Below are 19,884 nucleotides of genomic sequence, written 5' to 3'. Positions count from 1 at the left end.
CAGAAAAGTGTTTGCAGCACCTAGTGTTTGTGAAACAGATTTTGGGTTTATTATGGGAGGATTCCAGAAGAGAGTGGGGAATGTGGTTATGCATGACTTGGTTTTATAATTGCTGTGTTGAAATTTGATAGTTGGACTGAGTGAGATTTAAAAGTTTGGGAAGAACTTCTATTTTATACATTTAAAGTTAATCAGATAACTATTTCAACATTCTGAGGTTATACACAAGTCCAAGTTAAAAGAGAATATGTGGTCAGTGCATGATAAGAAATAAGTATAGGAGTGGGAAGAGGAAGGACAGTGAACTGTTTGCAGAGTGAAATTGTCTGCATAAGAGTGAATGCTTAAACTCATGGAGAGGAGGTCTGCAATGATTTTGAGCAGAGATGAAAGCTGAATGAGAGTCAGAGGAAGGAACATTTTTCTAAATCTGATGAGCAAGTTCTCTTGCCAAAATTATTTCAGAATAAAAGTGCCTGAATCATAGACTGGATGAAAGTATAGATTTAGAGAAAGAACAGATATATGCTTCCATTCCTTTAACAGTAACCTCTGGTATATATTCGATAGAGACAGATGTGTTGGCCAAGGTAAAACAGTGATCATCACAAGGAAAGTGAAAAGGATTGTTTAAAAGTTAGTCCATTAACTCTCACTAAAAGACCTTAGCTGACGTTTTGAGAAGGCATTAGGAGGAGGATATATGATAGTAAAATGGATCCACAAGTGTGAAATCACTTAAATTGGCTGAGCTAAAATTGTGTATTCATAACAAAAAAAAATCAATAAGGAAAAAACAAATATTTAATGCTGGGAGAGTGACTGTGATTGGGTGGAACATGTATGAGGCAGATGTTAACTTCCTCCAGACAAAGAAAATTGGAAAAGAGTCAGTCACCCCACTTTCTGCATATGAAATATTGATAACTGTTGGTTGTATAAGTTGAAGTCCCCAAAGAATTTGTGTATGTCAGTATCTTGTATGTTGTTGAAATTGTTTTGGTCTTTTATGTAAACAGTTCATAGTTCCACATATCTTTCCAATAATGAGGAAGTTGAATCAAGCACTGAGGAAGTATCTCCACTTCCTCCTTAATGTCATCTCTTTTAACAGGTCATACTTATATGACTTTATCTGAATATTTTATGAAAGTAGCTTGGGGAGCATCTCCCACTATGAATGAGACATGTTTTTTTTCTTCTTAAAGATGCATAGATGAGAAGCTGTGCTGGCCTTATAAAGGTGGACTCCTCATCAACCCATCATTTCGGCTGGCACTTCTGGGCAGCTGCATTTCTGATTGTAGTAGTAATATGAACTTCTCATGGAGCATCACTGATTTGTGAGTTTCATGAAACCATTATACAGTATGCTACAGCAGTAGTCAGAGTTTCTCTTATCTCAGTTGGTACATATGTTTTGGTACATTTATTGTGATGCTGTGCAGTAATAGTATCATAATTGATGTGGTAGGAGGTGCTGCTACTGTGAATAGTAAGAAAGAAGCTTAGAATTGGGAAAAGTTATTAAGTTTCAGTACCTCAATGTGATGTCGTCAGTACACCCCATAGGGATAGAACTAAAGGAGGAGGCATTGCTCAACTCCATTAGGGCAGTCCTTTTAACTTTAGACAAACGCCTGCAGTGTGCTGTCACGTTTTAGTTTTCAGACAAGTTTGGAGCCTCACTTCCTCTGGAAATACTGCACTGGAGTTGCCCTCTGCCAGTGATCTATTAAGGGTGAGGTACAAAAGGGTAAGATGCAGGACTGGAGTCTTAAAGTTATGCTGAGGATTAAAAGAGACGAGCAATTGAGGGTGATGGCTCTGAATGTGACTGGGATGACTGGTGGGAGTAAAAGGAGAGAGCTTGTGTAGAGGTTTAAAAGCTTTAGCTTGGATGTGCTGGGGATTGGATAAATCCATATCCTTGGGCAGGGTGTGTGGAGTGAAAATGGAAATGATGAATGCAAGTTATGGGAGGGCATGGACGGAGGTTTGGTATGGATCGGAATGAGTGAAAATTATGGGGGAAGAGGGAAAGAGGGATGTGCAATTCTTCTATCACCAAGAGTGTGGGAGGGTGTTACAGAGCATAAATGGAATGGATTAAGAATAGTGTGGGTGAAAGGGAAGATTGGCATTGTGAATGACTGTATTAACGGTTTTGAGAATGAAAGAAACATGGTCATATTGAGTGATATGAATGCAAAAGTGGGATATGATGAAATTGGTGAGATAGTTGGTTAATAGGAAATGCCTGGAGTAAATGAGAATGGAAGTTATCTTGTGGATATTTGTGCTGAGAGGGGTTTATTCCTTGCAAACACCTTTTTTGAGCACAAGATAATTCACAGATATACTTGGATGAGTGATGGAAGACAAGAGCAAAAGGCTTTGGTTGACTGTGTGGGAGTGGATGAAAGCTTGAGAAAGATGCTAAATGCTAGAGTTGTGAGAGGATTCTTTGGAGACTCTGACCATTTTGTAGTTCTTGTGGGGATGAGGATCAGGGAGAAGTGTAGGTATGTTGTAAGAAAGAATGTACAGGTAAAAGTGTTGGCAAGCTAGAAGATGAATCAGAAAAAATGCAGAGAGGAGTATGAAATGAAGGTAACTGAAAGCTTGGATAGAAGTGCAGTGAATATAGGGTTGTGGTCATGTGTGAATTTTTGTTTCATATATATTAGCAATTTCCAGCGTTAATGAGGTAACGTTAAGAACAGAGGACTGAGCCTTGGAGAGAAAATCCTCACTTAGCTCTCTTCTCTGTTACCTCTTTTAGAAAAGTAAAAACTGGAGGGGAGGATATTTCCAGCCCACTGCTCCCTCCCCTTTTAGTTGCCTTCTATGACATGCAGGGAGGTGAATACAAGAGTTTTGGAGAGAGGGGCAAGTATGCAGTCTGTTGTGGATGAGAGGGCTTGGGAAGTGAGTCAGTTGTTGTTCACTGATGATACAGGGCTGTTGGCTGATTTAGATGAGAAACTGCAGAGGTTGGTGACTGAGTTTGGTAAAGTGTGTGAAAGAAGAAAGCTGAGAGTAAATGTAAATAAGAGCAAGGTTATTAGGTTCAGTAGGGGTGAGGGACAAGTAAATTGGGAGGTAAGTTTGAATGGAGAAAAACTGGAGGAAGTGAAGTGTTTTAGTTATCTGGGAGTGGATTTGGCAGCGGATGGAAGCATGGAAGCTGAAGTGATTCATAGGGTAGGGGAGGGGGTGAAAGTTCTGGGAGCGTTGAAGAATGTGTGGAAGTCGAGAACATTATCTCAGAAAGCAAAAATGGGTATGTTTGAAGGAATAGTGGTTCCAGCAATGTTATATGGTTGCGAGGTGTAAGCTATAGATGGAGTTGTGCGGAGTAGGGTGGGTGTGTTGGAAATGAGATGTTTGAGGACAGTATGTGGTGTGAGGTGGTTTGGTCGAGTAAGTAATAATAGGGTAAGAGAGATGTGTGGTAATAAAAAGAGTGTGGTTGAGAGCAGAAGAGGGTGTTTTGAAATGGTTTAGTCACATGGAGAGAATGAGTGAGGAATGATTGACCAAGAGGATATATGTGTCAGAAGTGGAGGGAACAAGGAGAAGTGGGAGACCAAATTGGAGATGGAAAGATGGAATGAAAAAGATTTTGAGTGATCGGGATCTGAACATGCAGGAGGGTGAAAGGCGTGCAAGAAATAGAGTGAATTGAAACGATGTGGTATACCGGGGTCGACGTGCTGTCAATGGATTGAACCAGGGCATGTGAAGCATCTGTAAACCATGGAAAGTTCTGTGGGGCCTGGATGTGGAAAGGGAGCTGTGGTTTTGATGCATTATACATGACAGCTAGAGACTGAGTGTGAATGAATGTGGCCTTTATTGTCTTTTCCTAGCGCTACCTCATGCACATCCGGGAAGGGACTTTGTTATTTCATGTGTGGTGGGGTGGTGATGGGAATGAATAAAGGCAGACAGTATGAATTATGTACATGTGTATATATGTATATGTCTGTGTGTGTATATATATATGTATATGTTGAGATGCATAGGTATGTATATTGACGTGTGTGGACGTGTATGTATATACATGTGTATGTTGATGGGTTGGGCCATTCTTTCGTCTGTTCCCTTGCGCTACCTCACTAACGCAGGAGACGGGGAGAAAGTAAAATAAATAAATGACTGAGTTTGGTAAAGTGTGTGAAAGAAGAAAGTTAAGAGTAAATGTGAATAAGAGCAAGGTTATTAGGTACAGTAGGGTTGAGGGTCAATTCAATTGGGAGGTGAGTTTGAATGGAGAAAAACTGGAGGAAGTGAAGTGTTTTAGATATCTGGGAGTGGATCTGGCAGCGGATGGAACCATGGAAGCGGAAGTGGATCATAGGGTGGGGGAGGGGGCGAAAATTCTGGGAGCCTTGAAGAATGTGTGGAAGTCGAGAACATTATCTCGGAAAGCAAAAATGGGTATGTTTGAAGGAATAGTGGTTCCAACAATGTTGTATGGTTGCGAGGCGTGGACTATGGATAGAGTTGTGCGCAGGAGGATGGATGTGCTGGAAATGAGATGTTTGAGGACAATGTGTGGTGTGAGGTGGTTTGATCGAGTAAGTAACGTAAGGGTAAGAGAGATGTGTGGAAATAAAAAGAGCATGGTTGAGAGAGCAGAAGAGGGTGTTTTGAAATGGTTTGGTCACATGGAGAGAATGAGTGAGGAAAGATTGACCAAGAGGATATATGTGTTGGAGGTGGAGGGAACGAGGAGAAGAGGGAGACCAAATTGGAGGTGGAAAGATGGAGTGAAAAAGATTTTGTGTGATCGGGGCCTGAACATGCAGGAGGGTGAAAGGAGGGCAAAGAATAGAGTGAATTGGAGCGATGTGGTATACCGGGGTTGACGTGCTGTCAGTGGATTGAATCAAGGCATGTGTATGGGGGTGGGTTGTGCCATTTCTTTCGTCTGTTTCCTTGCGCTACCTCGCAAACGCGGGAGACAGCGACAAAGCAAAAAAAAAAAAAAAAAAATATATATATATATATATATATATATATATATATATATATATATATATATATATATATATATATATATATATATATATATATATATCCGCTTCCATGGTTCCATCCACTGCCAGATCCACTCCCAGATATCTAAAACACTTTACTTCCTCCAGTTTTTCTCCATTCAAACTTATCTCCCAATTGACTTGACCCTCAACCCTACTGTACCTAATAACCTTGCTCGTATTCACATTTACTCTTAACTTTCTTCTTTCACACACTTTACCAAACTCAGTCACCAGCTTCTGCAGTTTCTCACATGAATCAGCCACCAGCGCTGTATCATCAGCGAACAACAACTGACTCACCTCTCAAGCTCTCTCATCCTCAACAGACTTCATACTTGCCCCTCTTTCCAAAACTCTTGCATTCACCTTCCTAACAACCCCATCCATAAACAAATTAAACAACCATGGAGACATCACACACCCCTGCCGCAAACCTACATTCACTGAGAACCAATCACTTTCCTCTCTTCCTACACGTACACATGCCTTACATCCTCGATAAAAACTTTTCACTGCTTCTAACAACTTGCCTCCCACACCTTATATTCTTAATACCTTCCACAGAGCATCTCTATCAACTCTATCATATGCTTCTCCAGATCCATAAATGCTACATACAAATCCATTTGCTTTTCTAAGTATTTCTCACATACATTCTTCAAAGCAAACACCTGATCAACACATCCTCTACCACTTCTGAAACCACACTGCTCTTCCCCAATCTGATGATCTGTACATGCCTTCACCCTCTCAATCAATACCCTCCCATATAATAGGGTGGGGGAGGGGGCGAAAATTCTGGGAGCCTTGAAGAATGTGTGGAAGTCGAGAACATTATCTCGGAAAGCAAAAATGGGTATGTTTGAAGGAATAGTGGTTCCAACAATGTTGTATGGTTGCGAGGCATGGGCTATGGATAGAGTTGTGCGCAGGAGGGTGGATGTGCTGGAAATGAGATGTTTGAGGACAATGTGTGGTGTGAGGTGGTTTGATCGAGTAAGCAACGTAAGGGTAAGAGAGATATGTGGAAATAAAAATAGCGTGGTTGAGAGAGCAGAAGAGGGTGTTTTGAAATGGTTTGGGCACATGGAGAGAATGAGTGAGGAAAGATTGACCAAGAAGATATATGTGTCGGAGGTGGAGGGAACGAGGAGAAGTGGGAGACCAAATTGGAGGTGGAAAGATGGAGTGAAAAAGATTTTGTGTGATCGGGGCCTGAACATGTAGGAGGGTGAAAGGAGGGCAAGGAACAGAGTGAATTGGATCGATGTGGTATACCGGGGTTGACGTGCAGTCACTGGGTTGAATCAGGGCATGTGAAGCGTCTGGGGTAAACCATGGAAAGCTGTGTATGTATGTATATTTGCGTGTGTGGACGTATGTATATACATGTGTATGGGGGTGGGTTGGGCCATTTCTTTCGTCTGTTTCCTTGTGCTACCTCGCAAACGCGGGAGACAGCGACAAAGCAAAAAAAAATAAAAAAAAATATATATATGATGCACGAGACCGGGTTATAGTGATGGGTGATTTGAATGCAAAGGTGAGTAATGTGGCAGTTGAGGGAATAATTGGTGAACATGGGGTGTTCAGTGTTGTAAATGGAAATGGTGCAGAGCTTGTAGATTTATGTGCTGAAAAAGGACTGATGATTGGGAATACCTGGTTTAAAAAGCGAAATATACATAAGTATACTTATGTAAGTAGGAGAGATGCCAGAGAGCGTTATTGGATTACGTGTTAATTGACAGGCGCACGAAAGAGAGACTTTTGGATGTTAATGTGCTGAGAGGTGCAACTGGAGGGATGTCTGATCATTATCTTGTGGAGGCTAAGGTGAAGATTTGTATGGGTTTTCAGAAAAGAAGAGTGAATGTTGGGGTGAAGAGGGTGGTGAGAGTAAGTGAGCTTGGGAAGGAGACTTGTGTGAGGAAGTACCAGGAGAGACTGAGTACAGAATGGAAAAAGGTGAGAACAATGGAAGTAAGGGGAGTGGGGGAGGAATGGGATGTATTTAGGGAATCAGTGATGGATTGCGCAAAAGATGCTTGTGGCATGAGAAGAGTGGGAGGAGGGTTGATTAGAAAGGGTAGTGAGTGGTGGGATGAAGAAGTAAGAGTATTAGTGAAAAAGAAGAGAGAGGCATTTGGACGATTTTTGCAGGGAAAAAATGCAGTTGAGTGGGAGACGTATAAAAGAAAGAGACAGGAGGTCAAGAGAAAGGTGCAAGAGGTGAAAAAAAGTGCAAATGAGAGTTGGGGTGAGAGAGTATCATTAAATTTTAGGGAGAATAAAAAGATGTTCTGGAAGGAGGTAAATAAAGTGCGTAAGACAAGGGAGCAAATGGGAACTTCAGTGAAGGGCGCAAATGGGGAGGTGATAACAAGTAGTGGTGATGTGAGAAGGAGATGGAGTGAGTATTTTGAAGGTTTGTTGAATGTGTTTGACGATAGAGTGGCAGATATAGGGTGTTTTGATTGAGGTGGTGTGCAAAGTGAGAGGGTTAGGGAAAATGATTTGGTAAACAGAGAAGAGGTAGTAAAAGCTTTGCGGAAGATGAAAGCCGGCAAGGCAGCAGGTTTGGATGGTATTGCGGTTGAATCTTTTAAAAAAGGGGGTGACTGTAATGTTGACTGGTTGGTAAGGTTATTTAATGTATGTATGACTCATGGTGAGGTGCCTGAGGATTGGCGGAATGCGTGCATAGTGCCATTGTACAAAGGCAAAGGGGATAAGAGTGAGTGCTCAAATTACAGAGGTATAAGTTTGTTGAGTATTCCTGGGAAATTATATGGGAGGGTATTGATTGAGAGGGTGAAGGTATGTACAGAGCATCAGATTGGGGAAGAGCAGTGTGGTTTCAGAAGTGGTAGAGGATGTGTGGATCAGGTGTTTGCTTTGAAGAATGTATGTGAGAAATAATTAGTAAAGCAAATGGATTTGTATGTAGAATTTATGGATCTGGAGAAGGCATATGATAGAGTTGATAGAGATGCTTTGTGGAAGGTATTAAGAATATATGGTGTAGGAAGCAAGTTGTTAGAAGCAGTGAAAAGTTTTTATCGAGGATGTAAGGCATGTGTACGTGTAGGAAGAGAGGAGAGTGATTGGTTCTCAGTGAATGTAGGTTTGCGGCATGGGTGTGTGATGTCTCCATGGTTGTTTAATTTGTTTATGGATGGGGTTGTTACGGAGGTGAATGCAAGAGTTTTGGAAAGAGGGGCAAGTATGAAGTCTGTTGTGGATGAGAGAGCTTGGGAAGTGAGTCAGTTGTTGTTCGCTGATGATACAGCGCTGGTGGCTGATTCATGTGAGAAACTGCAGAAGCTGGTGACTGAGTTTGGTAAAGTGTGTGAAAGAAGAAAGTTAAGAGCAAATGTGAATAAGAGCGAGGTTATTAGGTACAGTAGGGTTGAGGGTCAAGTCAATTGGGAGGTAAGTTTGAAAGGAGAAAAACTGGAGGAAGTAAAGTGTTTTAGATATCTGGGAGTGGATCTGGCAGCGGATGGAACCATGGAAGCGGAAGTGAATCATAGGGTTGGGGAGGGGGCGAAAATCCTGGGAGCCTTGAAGAATGTGTGGAAGTCGAGAACATTATCTCGGAAAGCAAAAATGGGTATGTTTGCAGGAATAGTGGTTCCAACAATGTTGTATGGTTGCGAGGCGTGGGCTATGGATAGAGTTGTGCGCAGGAGGGTGGATGTGCTGGAAATGAGATGTTTGAGGACAATGTGTGGTGTGAGGTGGTTTGATCGAGTAAGTAATGTAAGGGTAAGAGAGATGTGTGGAAATAAAAAGAGCGTGGTTGAGAGAGCAGAAGAGGGTGTTTTGAAATGGTTTGGGCACATGGAGAGAATGAGTGAGGAAAGATTGACCAAGAGGATATATGTGTTGGAGGTGGAGGGAATGAGGAGAAGTGGGAGACCAAATTGGAGGTGGAAAGATGGAGTGAAAAAGATTTTGAGTGATCGGGGCCTGAACATGCAGGAGGGTGAAAGGTGGGCAAGGAATAGAGTGAATTGGATCGATGTGGTATACCGGGGTTGACGTGCTGTCAGTGGATTGAATCAGGGCATGTGAAGCATCTGGGGTAAACCATGGAAAGTTGTGTGGGGCCTGGATGTGGAAAGGGAGCTGTGCTTTCAGGCATTATTGCATTACAGCTAGAGACTGAGTGTGAACGAATGGGGCCTTTGTAGTCTTTTCCTAGTGCTACCTCGCACACATGAGGGGGGAGGGGGATGGTATTCCATGTGTGGCGAGGTGGCAATGGGAATGAATAAAGGCAGACAGTGTGAATTGTGTGCCTGGGTAGATATGTATGTGTCTGTGTGTGTATATATATGTGTACATTGAGATGTATAGGTATGTATATTTGCGTGTGTGGACGCATATGTATATACATGTGTATGGGGGTGGGTTGGGCCATTTCTTTCATCTGTTTCCTTGCGCTACCTCGCAAACACAGGAGACAGCGACAAAGCAAAATAAATAAATATGAAATATATATATTTGTGTGTGTGTGTGGATCTGGAAAAGGCATATGATAGGATTGATAGAGATGCTTTGTGGAAGGTTTCAAGAGTATATGGTTTGGGAAGTAAGTTGCTAGAAGCAGTGAAACGTTTTTACCAAGGATGTAAGGCATGTGTACAAGTAGGGAAAGAGGAGGGTGATTGGTTTAATTGGTTTAATTTGTTTATGGATGGGGTGGTTAGGGAGGTGAATCCAAGAGTTTTGGAGAGAGGGGCAAGTTTGATTCAGGTGAGAAACTGCAAAGGTTGGTGACTGAGTTTGGTAAAGTGTGTGAAAGGAGAAAGCTGAGAGTAAATGTGAATAAGAGCAAGGTAATTAGGTTCAGTAGGGTTGAGGGACAAGTTAATTGGGAGGTAAGTTTGAATGGAGAAAAGTAGAGGAAGTGAATTCTTTTGGATATCTCGGAGTGGACTTAGCTGCAGATGGAACCATGGACTTTTTGGAAAGAATGTGTTACTTCAAATTATCTGTTACGTGTAAACGTGAAATTCCTTTACTCATGATGAAAACCATTTGAGTGGAGACTTGAAAGGATTTCTTGAAGATGTATCATGTGCTCTGCTTGTTGTTTGCATTTTGATGGTACTTGATATTTAACCGTAATGTTGTGACTGAGTCTGAGACAAAGACTTTGGTAGCATATTCAAGGGTGAGAATTTCATAGTTGGTCAGGTGCACTTTCATCATCAAGAATCAAGATAATCAAAGGCAAGTTTCAAATTCATGAAGATTTTTGCCAATGACTTATTATGTAGATGATCTGTATCTTATCAAAGATTTATAGTCTTTCAGAGATCAACGTGGACTAGTACCTCAATAAGGTAAGTGTATCCTGTGCCATCGTTTCCAGGAAGAATTAATTTGAAGATATTAACAGACTTTCCCTCTTCAGAGACAACTCTGCTAAAATTACTTGGAAGGGCACAAGAGAGTTTGCTTGAAATATCAGCTTTTAGTTTGTGAAAGCATGGTCTAAAGCTAGATACTTTTTTTTGTGGTAAGAGACTGTTGGCTGACTTGACAGCCATAAGATGGTTCAAGACATTATAGCTGGCTGCATTTAGGGGTAGAGCAGGACTTGATTACAGTATTCTTTTGTTTCAAAACAATTTCTGTAACACCCTTGTGACACAATAGTTAGATAATTTGTGGACATTTAATGTGACTTTGGTCTTTTTATTATTTGTACTCCTACCTCACTTATGTTAAGCAAATGGCTTGTGGAAAACTACGTGATGTAAGCAAATTAATATTATATATTATATTATTATACTTTGTCGCTGTCTCCCGCGTTTGCGAGGTAGCGCAAGGAAACAGACGAAAGAAATGGCCCAACCCCCCCCCCCATACACATGTATATACATACGTCCACACACGCAAATATACATACCTACACAGCTTTCCATGGTTTACCCCAGACGCTTCACATGCCCTGATTCAATCCACTGACAGCACGTCAACCCCGGTATACCACATCGCTCCAATTCACTCTATTCCTTGCCCTCCTTTCACCCTCCTGCATGTTCAGGCCCCGATCACACAAAATCCTTTTCACTCCATCCTTCCACCTCCAATTTGGTCTCCCTCTTCTCCTTGTTCCCTCCACCTCCGACACATATATCTTCTTGGTCAATCTCTCCTCACTCATCCTCTCCATGTGCCCAAACCACTTCAAAACACCCTCTTCTGCTCTCTCAACCACGCTCTTTTTATCACCACACATCTCTCTTACCCTTACGTTACTCACTCGATCAAACCACCTCACACCACACATTGTCCTCAAACATCTCATTTCCAGCACATCCATCCTCCTGCGCACAACTCTATCCATAGCCCACGCCTCGCAACCATACAACATTGTTGGAACCACTATTCCTTCAAACATACCCATTTTTGCTTTCCGAGATAATGTTCTCGACTTCCACACATTCTTCAAGGCCCCCAGGATTTTCGCCCCCTCCCCCACCCTATGATCCACTTCCGCTTCCATGGTTCCATCCGCTGCCAGATCCACTCCCAGATATCTAAAACACTTCACTTCCTCCAGTTTTTCTCCATTCAAACTCACCTCCCAATTGACTTGACCCTCAACCCTACTGTACCTAATAACCTTGCTCTTATTCACATTTACTTTTAACTTTCTTCTTCCACACACTTTTCCAAACTCAGTCACCAGCTTCTGCAGTTTCTCACATGAATCAGCCACCAGCGCTGTAGCATCAGCGAACAACAACTGACTCACTTCCCAGGCTCTCTCATCCCCAACAGACTTCATACTTGCCCCTCTTTCCAGAACTCTTGCATTTACCTCCCTAACAACCCCATCCATAAACAAATTAAACAACCATGGAGACATCACACACCCCTGCCGCAAACCTACATTCACTGAGAACCAATCACTTTCCTCTCTTCCTACTCGTACACATGCCTTACATCCTCGATAAAAACTTTTCACTGCTTCTAACAACTTGCCTCCCACATATATTCTTAATACCTTCCACAGAGCATCTCTATCAACTCTATCATATGCCTTCTCCAGATCCATAAATGCTACATACAAATCCATTTGCTTTTCTAAGTATTTCTCATAGCAAGTATTTCTCATAGCAAATTAATACCTAGCTAAAGACATGCTCTTCACAGATTCAAATTTTATTCTAACAAAGAAATTTTACATACATGAATGTTTATATTCACATATAATTTGAGTTTCCTTGCGCTACCTCGCAAACGCGGGAGACAGCGACAAAGTATAAAAAAAAAAAAAAAAAAATAATTTGAGTAATCAGTTAAATATCTGGATGTTACAGGAAGAAAGGAAGTTTGGATGAAAGCCCTTCAGGTAAGTTTAAACTTTATCCTTGACTGTTGCACTGTCTTGATTTTTTGCCATCTCTCTTTCTGGAAGAGCAGCGGTACCATGCAGATTTCTTTTTTTAAATTACGGCACTGGCTTCCTTCTTACACTCTTCCTTGTACCTCCCCATTGAATTTTCTGTTCCTTCGATTATTTGTACAAGAATCTGTTTCTTCAGGAACTGTTTTAGTATTCACCTCTCCTGCATACCCACACCACCATAGCATTTTTTCAGTATGTTTGCAAATCATGCCTGTATTACACAAGCTGAATTTGTGTTTCAGATTTATATTTAATTTTCCTTGAAATAGATAATTCGCTAAATAATGTGATTTCCAGTCCCCTTATCATTTACAGTCAAAAAACAAGTAGCAAGTCAAACTCCATTCTCTCAGATATTATACCCTACATTGAATGCCTCGCTCAAATTAAAAGTCATATTTTCAGTGTGTCTTACAACCCAGCTTCCCATGATCATTCACCCCTCTTTGTTTTACCAAATAAGCATTCACATATGGATTCTCTTTCTTACACACTTTTACAGAGTTCTCAAAAAGATCCTGAAGTGATATTGTTGATTCTCATGCTGCAATTCTCTCTCCAGCATAAAACAAAATACCCATTATTCACTCATCAGCATTATAATCCCTAACAGTAAACATGCTCTGCTTTGTTAGTTGTTCCTATAAGATACCATGGCATAATTTTCTTCAATTTTCCTTAATCGTATTGTCATGTTCTTTAATCATTCTGATGCATGTGGCTAGTATTTCTATTTCCCATTTTCTTCTGTTTTGTATTTGTTCATATTCAACTGTATTCTTAGGATCTTTGATTGCTGGTAGTCCTGATCATACCCAGTTGGACCTTATCAGTTTTAAATTCACTTGTAATCATCATTGATGCCACAACAGCTAATATCAATTTTGATGTTGATAATGGTCAATCAAATTCCACAAATGTATAATTATTAGTCTCAGACTATAAAACACTCTTTCAAGGGTAGACATCACCAGTTCCAACATTAATCAACGACATTATATGTCCTGTACCTTTCCCTAGTTGCCTCCTGTCAGTCTCTCTTTACTAGATGTGCAGTTTGTGTGCATGATTGTATAATTAAGAACTTTTGGCTTTACCTGTTATGCAAGCTAATTAAGGTACACAAACTATAGGAGCTTCATATTTCACAAAAAGATATTCATTGGTTATATTTTTATTAGGAAGAATAGGGCTTATGAAACAACAGAGCTTCAAAGCAGATTCACAATAGTATAAAAATAATATAAAAATGTAATTGGACAGTATGGAAATGTTCCTCTCTTGTGGGGCCCAGTCTTCTCAACAATACTCGCTGTCATGCAGCTTTTCATATTTATTGTGCACTCTCTGCATTCACAGTCTTGTCATTTAGTTTAATCCATTGACCTTCCACCCTGATATCATAGAAATATTTTTACACATATTTTCCAAAGTGTTTTTTAGTTTCTTGCCATGAACTCGCATTGGCCATTCTTTGTTCATTTCAAAAACTGATTATCCTCAACAATATCTCCATGATACAGAAACTAAAGTTAGGATATGACACCTGTTTTCTTCTCTCATCAATTGTAAGCAGATTAATAGCCACTGATATCTTCCTGTAACTTTACTCTTATATACTAGTAACCATCTTTTTTGTCTTTTGTTGATCCTTCTCTGTTTGATGTGTCTCTTCAAGTGGGGTGACAAGACATAAAGATGCATAGTCTAATATAGGTCTGATATATTCTGTAAATTGTTTACTGAACATCTCTTTACACATGCCGTTTTTATATTACTAGATAATTTGCCTCCTTAATAATTCTTCTAATGTTTGTTCTGGCAGTAAGTTGGGGGACTGTCAACCCCTGGTCCATCTCATACAACGATTATTGCAACTTGCTACCTGCAAGATTATAATCACATGTAGGCCTTCTTTCACTGTTTCCCTTCATTACTCTATATTTTAGGGGGCAAAATTTTATTATCCATTTACCTGACTTTATGTAGCCTTTTTAATTCTCACCCACTTCCAGTCATTCCATACTTCTCATGACTTTAGGTTCATCCACAAACATATTCAAGTAATACACCAGTCCTTCTTGAATGGTCATTTTGCTTTAATGAGGAATAAGATCACCACCAAAACTGAGCCCTGGTGTAGGACATTGTCTTCTCTTACCCACTTAGAAAAGGTGCCTCTGATATTCTCTGCTGTGTATTGCTCAGACAGACATTGCTCCACCAAAAGAGTACTTTCTTTAATGCATCCTACAAAATCTCATTATCTTTTTTCCAGCCTCTTGTATGATAATATTAAATTCCTTCTAGAAATACAAGAAAACTTATTCCATTGACCCATCTTATCTAGACTGGTGCTAAATCTGTTACATAAGTCTAAAGGGTTTCTTACGAGTGACCATCCCCAGCACATAGGAAGCTGCTCACATTTTCCAGGTGGGACTATATGTCAAAGAATGTGGCAATATTGTGTACTTTTCTGTGTGAGGTGAGTGCTCAGTTTTTTCACAGTGTAAGTTATATCTTGTGCATGATGTGTCTTTTGCTATGTCAGATCTATATTTGCAGTGGTGTAGAGATGAGAGGTCTCCATAAAGTAACTAGACAAAAGAGTCTCTCAAGAGTGTAGTTTCAAATGGAAGAATATCTTGTAAGGTAAAATATAAGATTAGGTTGGGAGAACACTTGTTGAGTGCTTGTCAAGTTGCTGCTGTGTGTATGTGCTTAGTCAGTGTTGCGTTTCTTAGGGATAGGAGATTTGTAGATATAGACTAGTAGAATATGAAGCAGGGGAAAGTTTCTTGTTTCTGCTTTTAGGTTGGTGACTGGTTATGGTATGATTTGGATGGGAGGAGAGAGGTCTAGGGCTTATACAGGGAATTGATTGCTAAGCATATTGAAGTATTTATATTTTGTTATGCAGTTGTTTATTGCTTTTGGTTACTAGGCAGCTAGTAATTGTTCTGAGTCCACTTTTTTCTGTAGCTTGCAGCTTTGTTATATTTGCTTCTGAGAGGATAGAAGATGAGGTAGGTGAGTTGAAGTGCAAAGTGGAGAATGAAATTACGTAAAATTGGTTACTTCATTGCTATCTAAGCTGGAGGCGGCCATTTGTGAAATCTGGGCAAACATGGACCCTAAATGGCTTCAAAACCTTGCTGATTCAGTTTCTGGTCATTTTAGGGAGTGTATAAAGAGAAAAGGGAAGCCTATAAAGTATCAGTTGCAGGTGAATTTGTGGTTTAATTGTTTTCTTTCAGTGGACTGAACCAGGGCATGTGAAGTGTCTGGGATAAATCATGGAAAGATCTGTGAGGCTTGGGAGTTGTGGTTTCAGTGCATTATATATGACAGCTAGAGACTGAGTGTGAACGAATGTGGCCTTTTTTTGTCTTTTCCTGGCGCTAACTTGCTGAAGGGCGGATGCTCTTTCCTCTGTGACGGGGTTGCAACAGGAATAGATGAAGGCAAGCAAGTATGAATATGTACATGTGCATATCTGTGTATGTATATGTATGTATATGTTATGATATGTATATGTGCATGTTTGGATGGATTGCAGTAGAATTTATTAAAAAAGGGTGTGACTCTGTTGTTGACTGGTTGGTGAGGATATTCAGTGTATTTATGGCTCATGATGAAGCGCCTGAGAATTGGCAAAAATCCATGCATAGTGCCATTGTACAAAGGCAAAGAGGATAAAGATGAGTGTTCAAATTACAGAGGTACAAGTTTGTTGAGTATTCCTGGGAGATTATATGGGAGCGTATTGATGATTTGGTAAATAGAGAAGAGGTAGTAAAAGCTTTACGGAAGATGAAAGCCGGCAAAGCAGCAGGTTTGGATGGTATTGCAGTGGAATTTATTAAAAAAGGGGGTGACTGTATTGTTGACTGGTTGGTAAGGTTATTTAATGTATGTATGACTCATGGTGAGGTGCCTGAGGATTGGCGGAATGCTTGCATAGTGCCATTGTACAAAGGCAAAGGGGATAAGAGTGAGTGCTCAAATTACAGAGGTATAAGTTTGTTGAGTATTCCTGGTAAATTATATGGGAGGGTATTGATTGAGAGGGTGAAGGCATGTACAGAGCATCAGACTGGGGAAGAGCAGTGTGGTTTCAGAAGTGGTAGAGGATGTGTGGATCAGGTGTTTGCTTTGAAGAATGTATGCAAGAAATACTTAGAAAAAAAAAGGGATTTGTATGTAGCATTTATGGATCTGGAGAAGGCATATGATAGAGTTGATAGAGATGCTTTGTGGAAGGTATTAAGAATATATGGTGTAGGAAGCAAGTTGTTAGAAGCAGTGAAAAGTTTTTATCGAGGATGTAAGGCATGTGTACGTGTAGGAAGAGAGGAAAGTGATTGGTTCTCAGTGAATGTAGGTTTGCGGCATGGGTGTGTGATGTCTCCATGGTTGTTTAATTTGTTTATGAATGGGGTTGTTAGGGAGGTGAATGCAAGAGTTTTGGAAAGAGGGGCAAGTATGAAGTCTGTTGTGGATGAGAGAGCTTGGGAAGTGAGTCAGTTGTTGTTCGGTGATGATACAGTGCTGGTGGCTGATTCATGTAAGAAACTGCAGAAGCTGGTGACTGAATTTGGTAAAGAGTGTGAAAGAAGAAAGTTAAGAGTAAATGTGAATAGGAGCAAGGTTATTAGGTACAGTAGGGTTGAGGGTCAAGTCAATTGGGAGGTAAGTTTGGATGGAGAAAAGCTGGAGGAAGTGAAGTGTTTTAGATATCTGGGAGTGGATCTGGCAGTGGATGGAACCATGGAAGCGGAAGTGAATCATAGGGTGGGGGAGGGGGCGAAAATTCTGGGAGCCTTGAAGAATGTGTGGAAGTCGAGAACATTATCTCGGAAAGCAAAAATGGGTATGTTTGCAGGAATAGTGGTTCCAACAATGTTGTATGGTTGCGAGGCGTGGGCTATGGATAGAGTTATGCGCAGGAGGGTGGATGTGCTGGAAATGAGATGTTTGAGGACAATATGTGGTGTGAGGTGGTTTGATCGAGTAAGTAATGTAAGGGTGAGAGAGATGTGTGGAAATAAAAAGAGTGTGGTTGAGAGAGCAGAAGAGGGTGTTTTGAAATGGTTTGGGCACATGGAGAGAATGAGTGAGGAAAGATTGACCAAGGGGATATATGTGTCAGAGGTGGAGGGAGCGAGGAGAAGTGGGAGACCAAATTGGAGGTGGAAAGATGGAGTGAAAAAGATTTTGAGTGATCGGGGCCTGAACATGCAGGAGGATGAAAGGCGGGCAAGGAATAGAGTGAATTGGAATGATGTGGTATACCGGGGTCGGCGTGCTGTCAATGGATTGAACCAGGGCATGTGAAGCATCTGGGGTAAACCATGCAAAGTGTGTGGGGCCTGGATGTGGAAAGGGAGCTGTGGTTTCGGTGCATTATTACATGACAGCTAGAGACTGAGTGTGAACGAATGGGGCCTTTGGTGTTTTTCCTAGCACTACCTCGCAAACATGAGGGGGGAGGGGGTTGTTATTCCATGTGTGGCGAGGTGGCGATGGGAACAAATAAAGGCAGACAGTATGAATTATGCACATGTGTATATATGTATTTGTCTCTGTGTGTATATATATGTGTACATTGAGATGTATAGGTATGTATATTGTGCGTGTGTGGACATGTATGTATATACATGTGTATGTGGGCGGGTTGGGCCATCCTTTCATCTGTTTCCTTGTGCTACCTCGCTAATGCGGGAGACAGCGACAAAGCAAAATAAATAAATAGATATGTTGATTGAGAGGGTGAAGGCATGTACAGAGCATCAGATTGGGGAAGATCAGTGTGGTTTCAGAAGTGGTAGAGGATGTGTGGATCAGGTATTTGCTTTGAAGAATGTATGTGAGAAATACTTGGAAAAACAAATGGATTTGTATGTAGCATTTATGGATCTGGAGAAGGCATATGATAGAGTTGACAGAGATGCTCTGTGGAAGGTATTAAGAATATATGGTGTGGGAGGCAAGTTGCTAGAAGCAATGAAAAGTTTTTATCGAGGATGTAAGGCATGGTTACGAGTAGGAAGAAAGGAAAGTGATTGGGTTTCACTGAATGTCAGTTTGCAGCAGGAGTGCATGATGTCTCCATGTTTGTTTAATTTGTTTGTGGATGGGGTTGTTAGGGAGGTAAATGCAAGAGTTTTGGAGAGAGGGGCAAGTATGCAGTCTGTTGTGGATGAGAGGGCTTGGGAAGTGAGTCAGTTGTTGTTCGGTGATGATACAGCGCTGGTGGCTGATTCGGATAAGAAACTGCAGAAGCTGGTGACTGAGTTTGGTAAAGTGTGTGAAAGAAGAAAGTTAAGAGTAAATGTGAATAAGAGCAAGGTTATTAGGTACAGTAGGGCTGAGGGACAAGTCAATTGGGAGGTATGTTTGACTGGAGAAAAACTGGAGGAAGTGAAGTGTTTTAGATATCTGGGAGTGGATTTGGCAGCAGATGGAACCATGGAAGCGGAAGTGAGTCACAGGGTGGGGGAGGGGACAAAAGTTCTGGAAGCGTTGAAAAATGCATGGAAGGCGGAAAGCAAAAATGGATATGTTTGAAGGAATAGTGGTTCTAACAATGTTATATGGTTGCAAGGCATGGGCTATAGATAGGGTTGTGCGCAGGAGGGTGAATGTGCTGGAAATGAGATGTTTAAGGACAATATGTGGTGTGAGGTGGTTTAATTAAGTAATGAAAAGGTAAGAGAGATGTGTGGTAATAAAAGGAGTGTGGTAGAGAGAGCAGAAGAGGGTGTATTGAAATGGTTTGGTCACATGGAGAGAATGAGTGAGGAAAGATTGAGAAAGAGGATATATGTGCTAGAGTTGGAGGGAACGAGGAGAAGTGGGAGACGAAATTGGAAGCGGAAGGATGGAGTGAAAAGGATTTTGAGTGATCGGGGTAAACCATGGAAAGTTTTGCGGGACCTGGAGGTGGAAAGGGAGCTGTGGTTTCAGTGCATTATACATGACAGCTAGAGACTGAGTGTGAATGAATGTGGTCTTTGTTGTCTTTTGCTAGTGCTTCCTCGAATGCATGCGGGGGGAGAGGTTTGTCATTTCATGTGTGATGGGGTGGTGATGGGAATGAATAAAGGCAGCAAGTATGAATTATGTACATGTGTATATATGTATGTCTGTGTATGTATATAGATATATGTATTCCTATGAGCCCACAGGGAAAATGAAACATGATAATTTCCCAAGTGCCCTTTCACAAGAGAGAAATATAACAGTCAGTTGATATACATCGAAGTGGCTGGTAAAGAGAAGGGTGCAGGGATTGAAAAGAGAGGCAAAGAAGATTTTGGGTGAGCAACCATCAGTAAACTTTAAGAAATATAATATGTTTTTCAAGGAGCTTAACATGAGCAAAAAACAAGA

The 19,884-nt window shown here is 40.9% G+C and overlaps 1 protein-coding gene across 1 annotated transcript in view; it reads left to right on the top strand.

Moving 5' to 3' along the window:
• Positions 1-19,884, top strand: part of LOC139747270 (polycystin family receptor for egg jelly-like) — a 113,256-nt gene that overhangs the window by 52,961 nt on the left and 40,411 nt on the right. Inside the window, exons 9-10 of the mRNA XM_071659366.1 lie at positions 1,209-1,343; positions 12,398-12,429. Of these exons, the coding sequence (XP_071515467.1) occupies positions 1,209-1,343; positions 12,398-12,429 (167 nt within the window). The remainder of the gene's footprint in view (positions 1-1,208; positions 1,344-12,397; positions 12,430-19,884) is intronic.

This window comes from Panulirus ornatus, chromosome 68 (assembly GCF_036320965.1).
Source record: "Panulirus ornatus isolate Po-2019 chromosome 68, ASM3632096v1, whole genome shotgun sequence".
In the NCBI taxonomy this organism is placed as follows: domain Eukaryota; kingdom Metazoa; phylum Arthropoda; class Malacostraca; order Decapoda; family Palinuridae; genus Panulirus; species Panulirus ornatus.
This window is presented reverse-complemented; position numbering and strand designations above follow the sequence as displayed.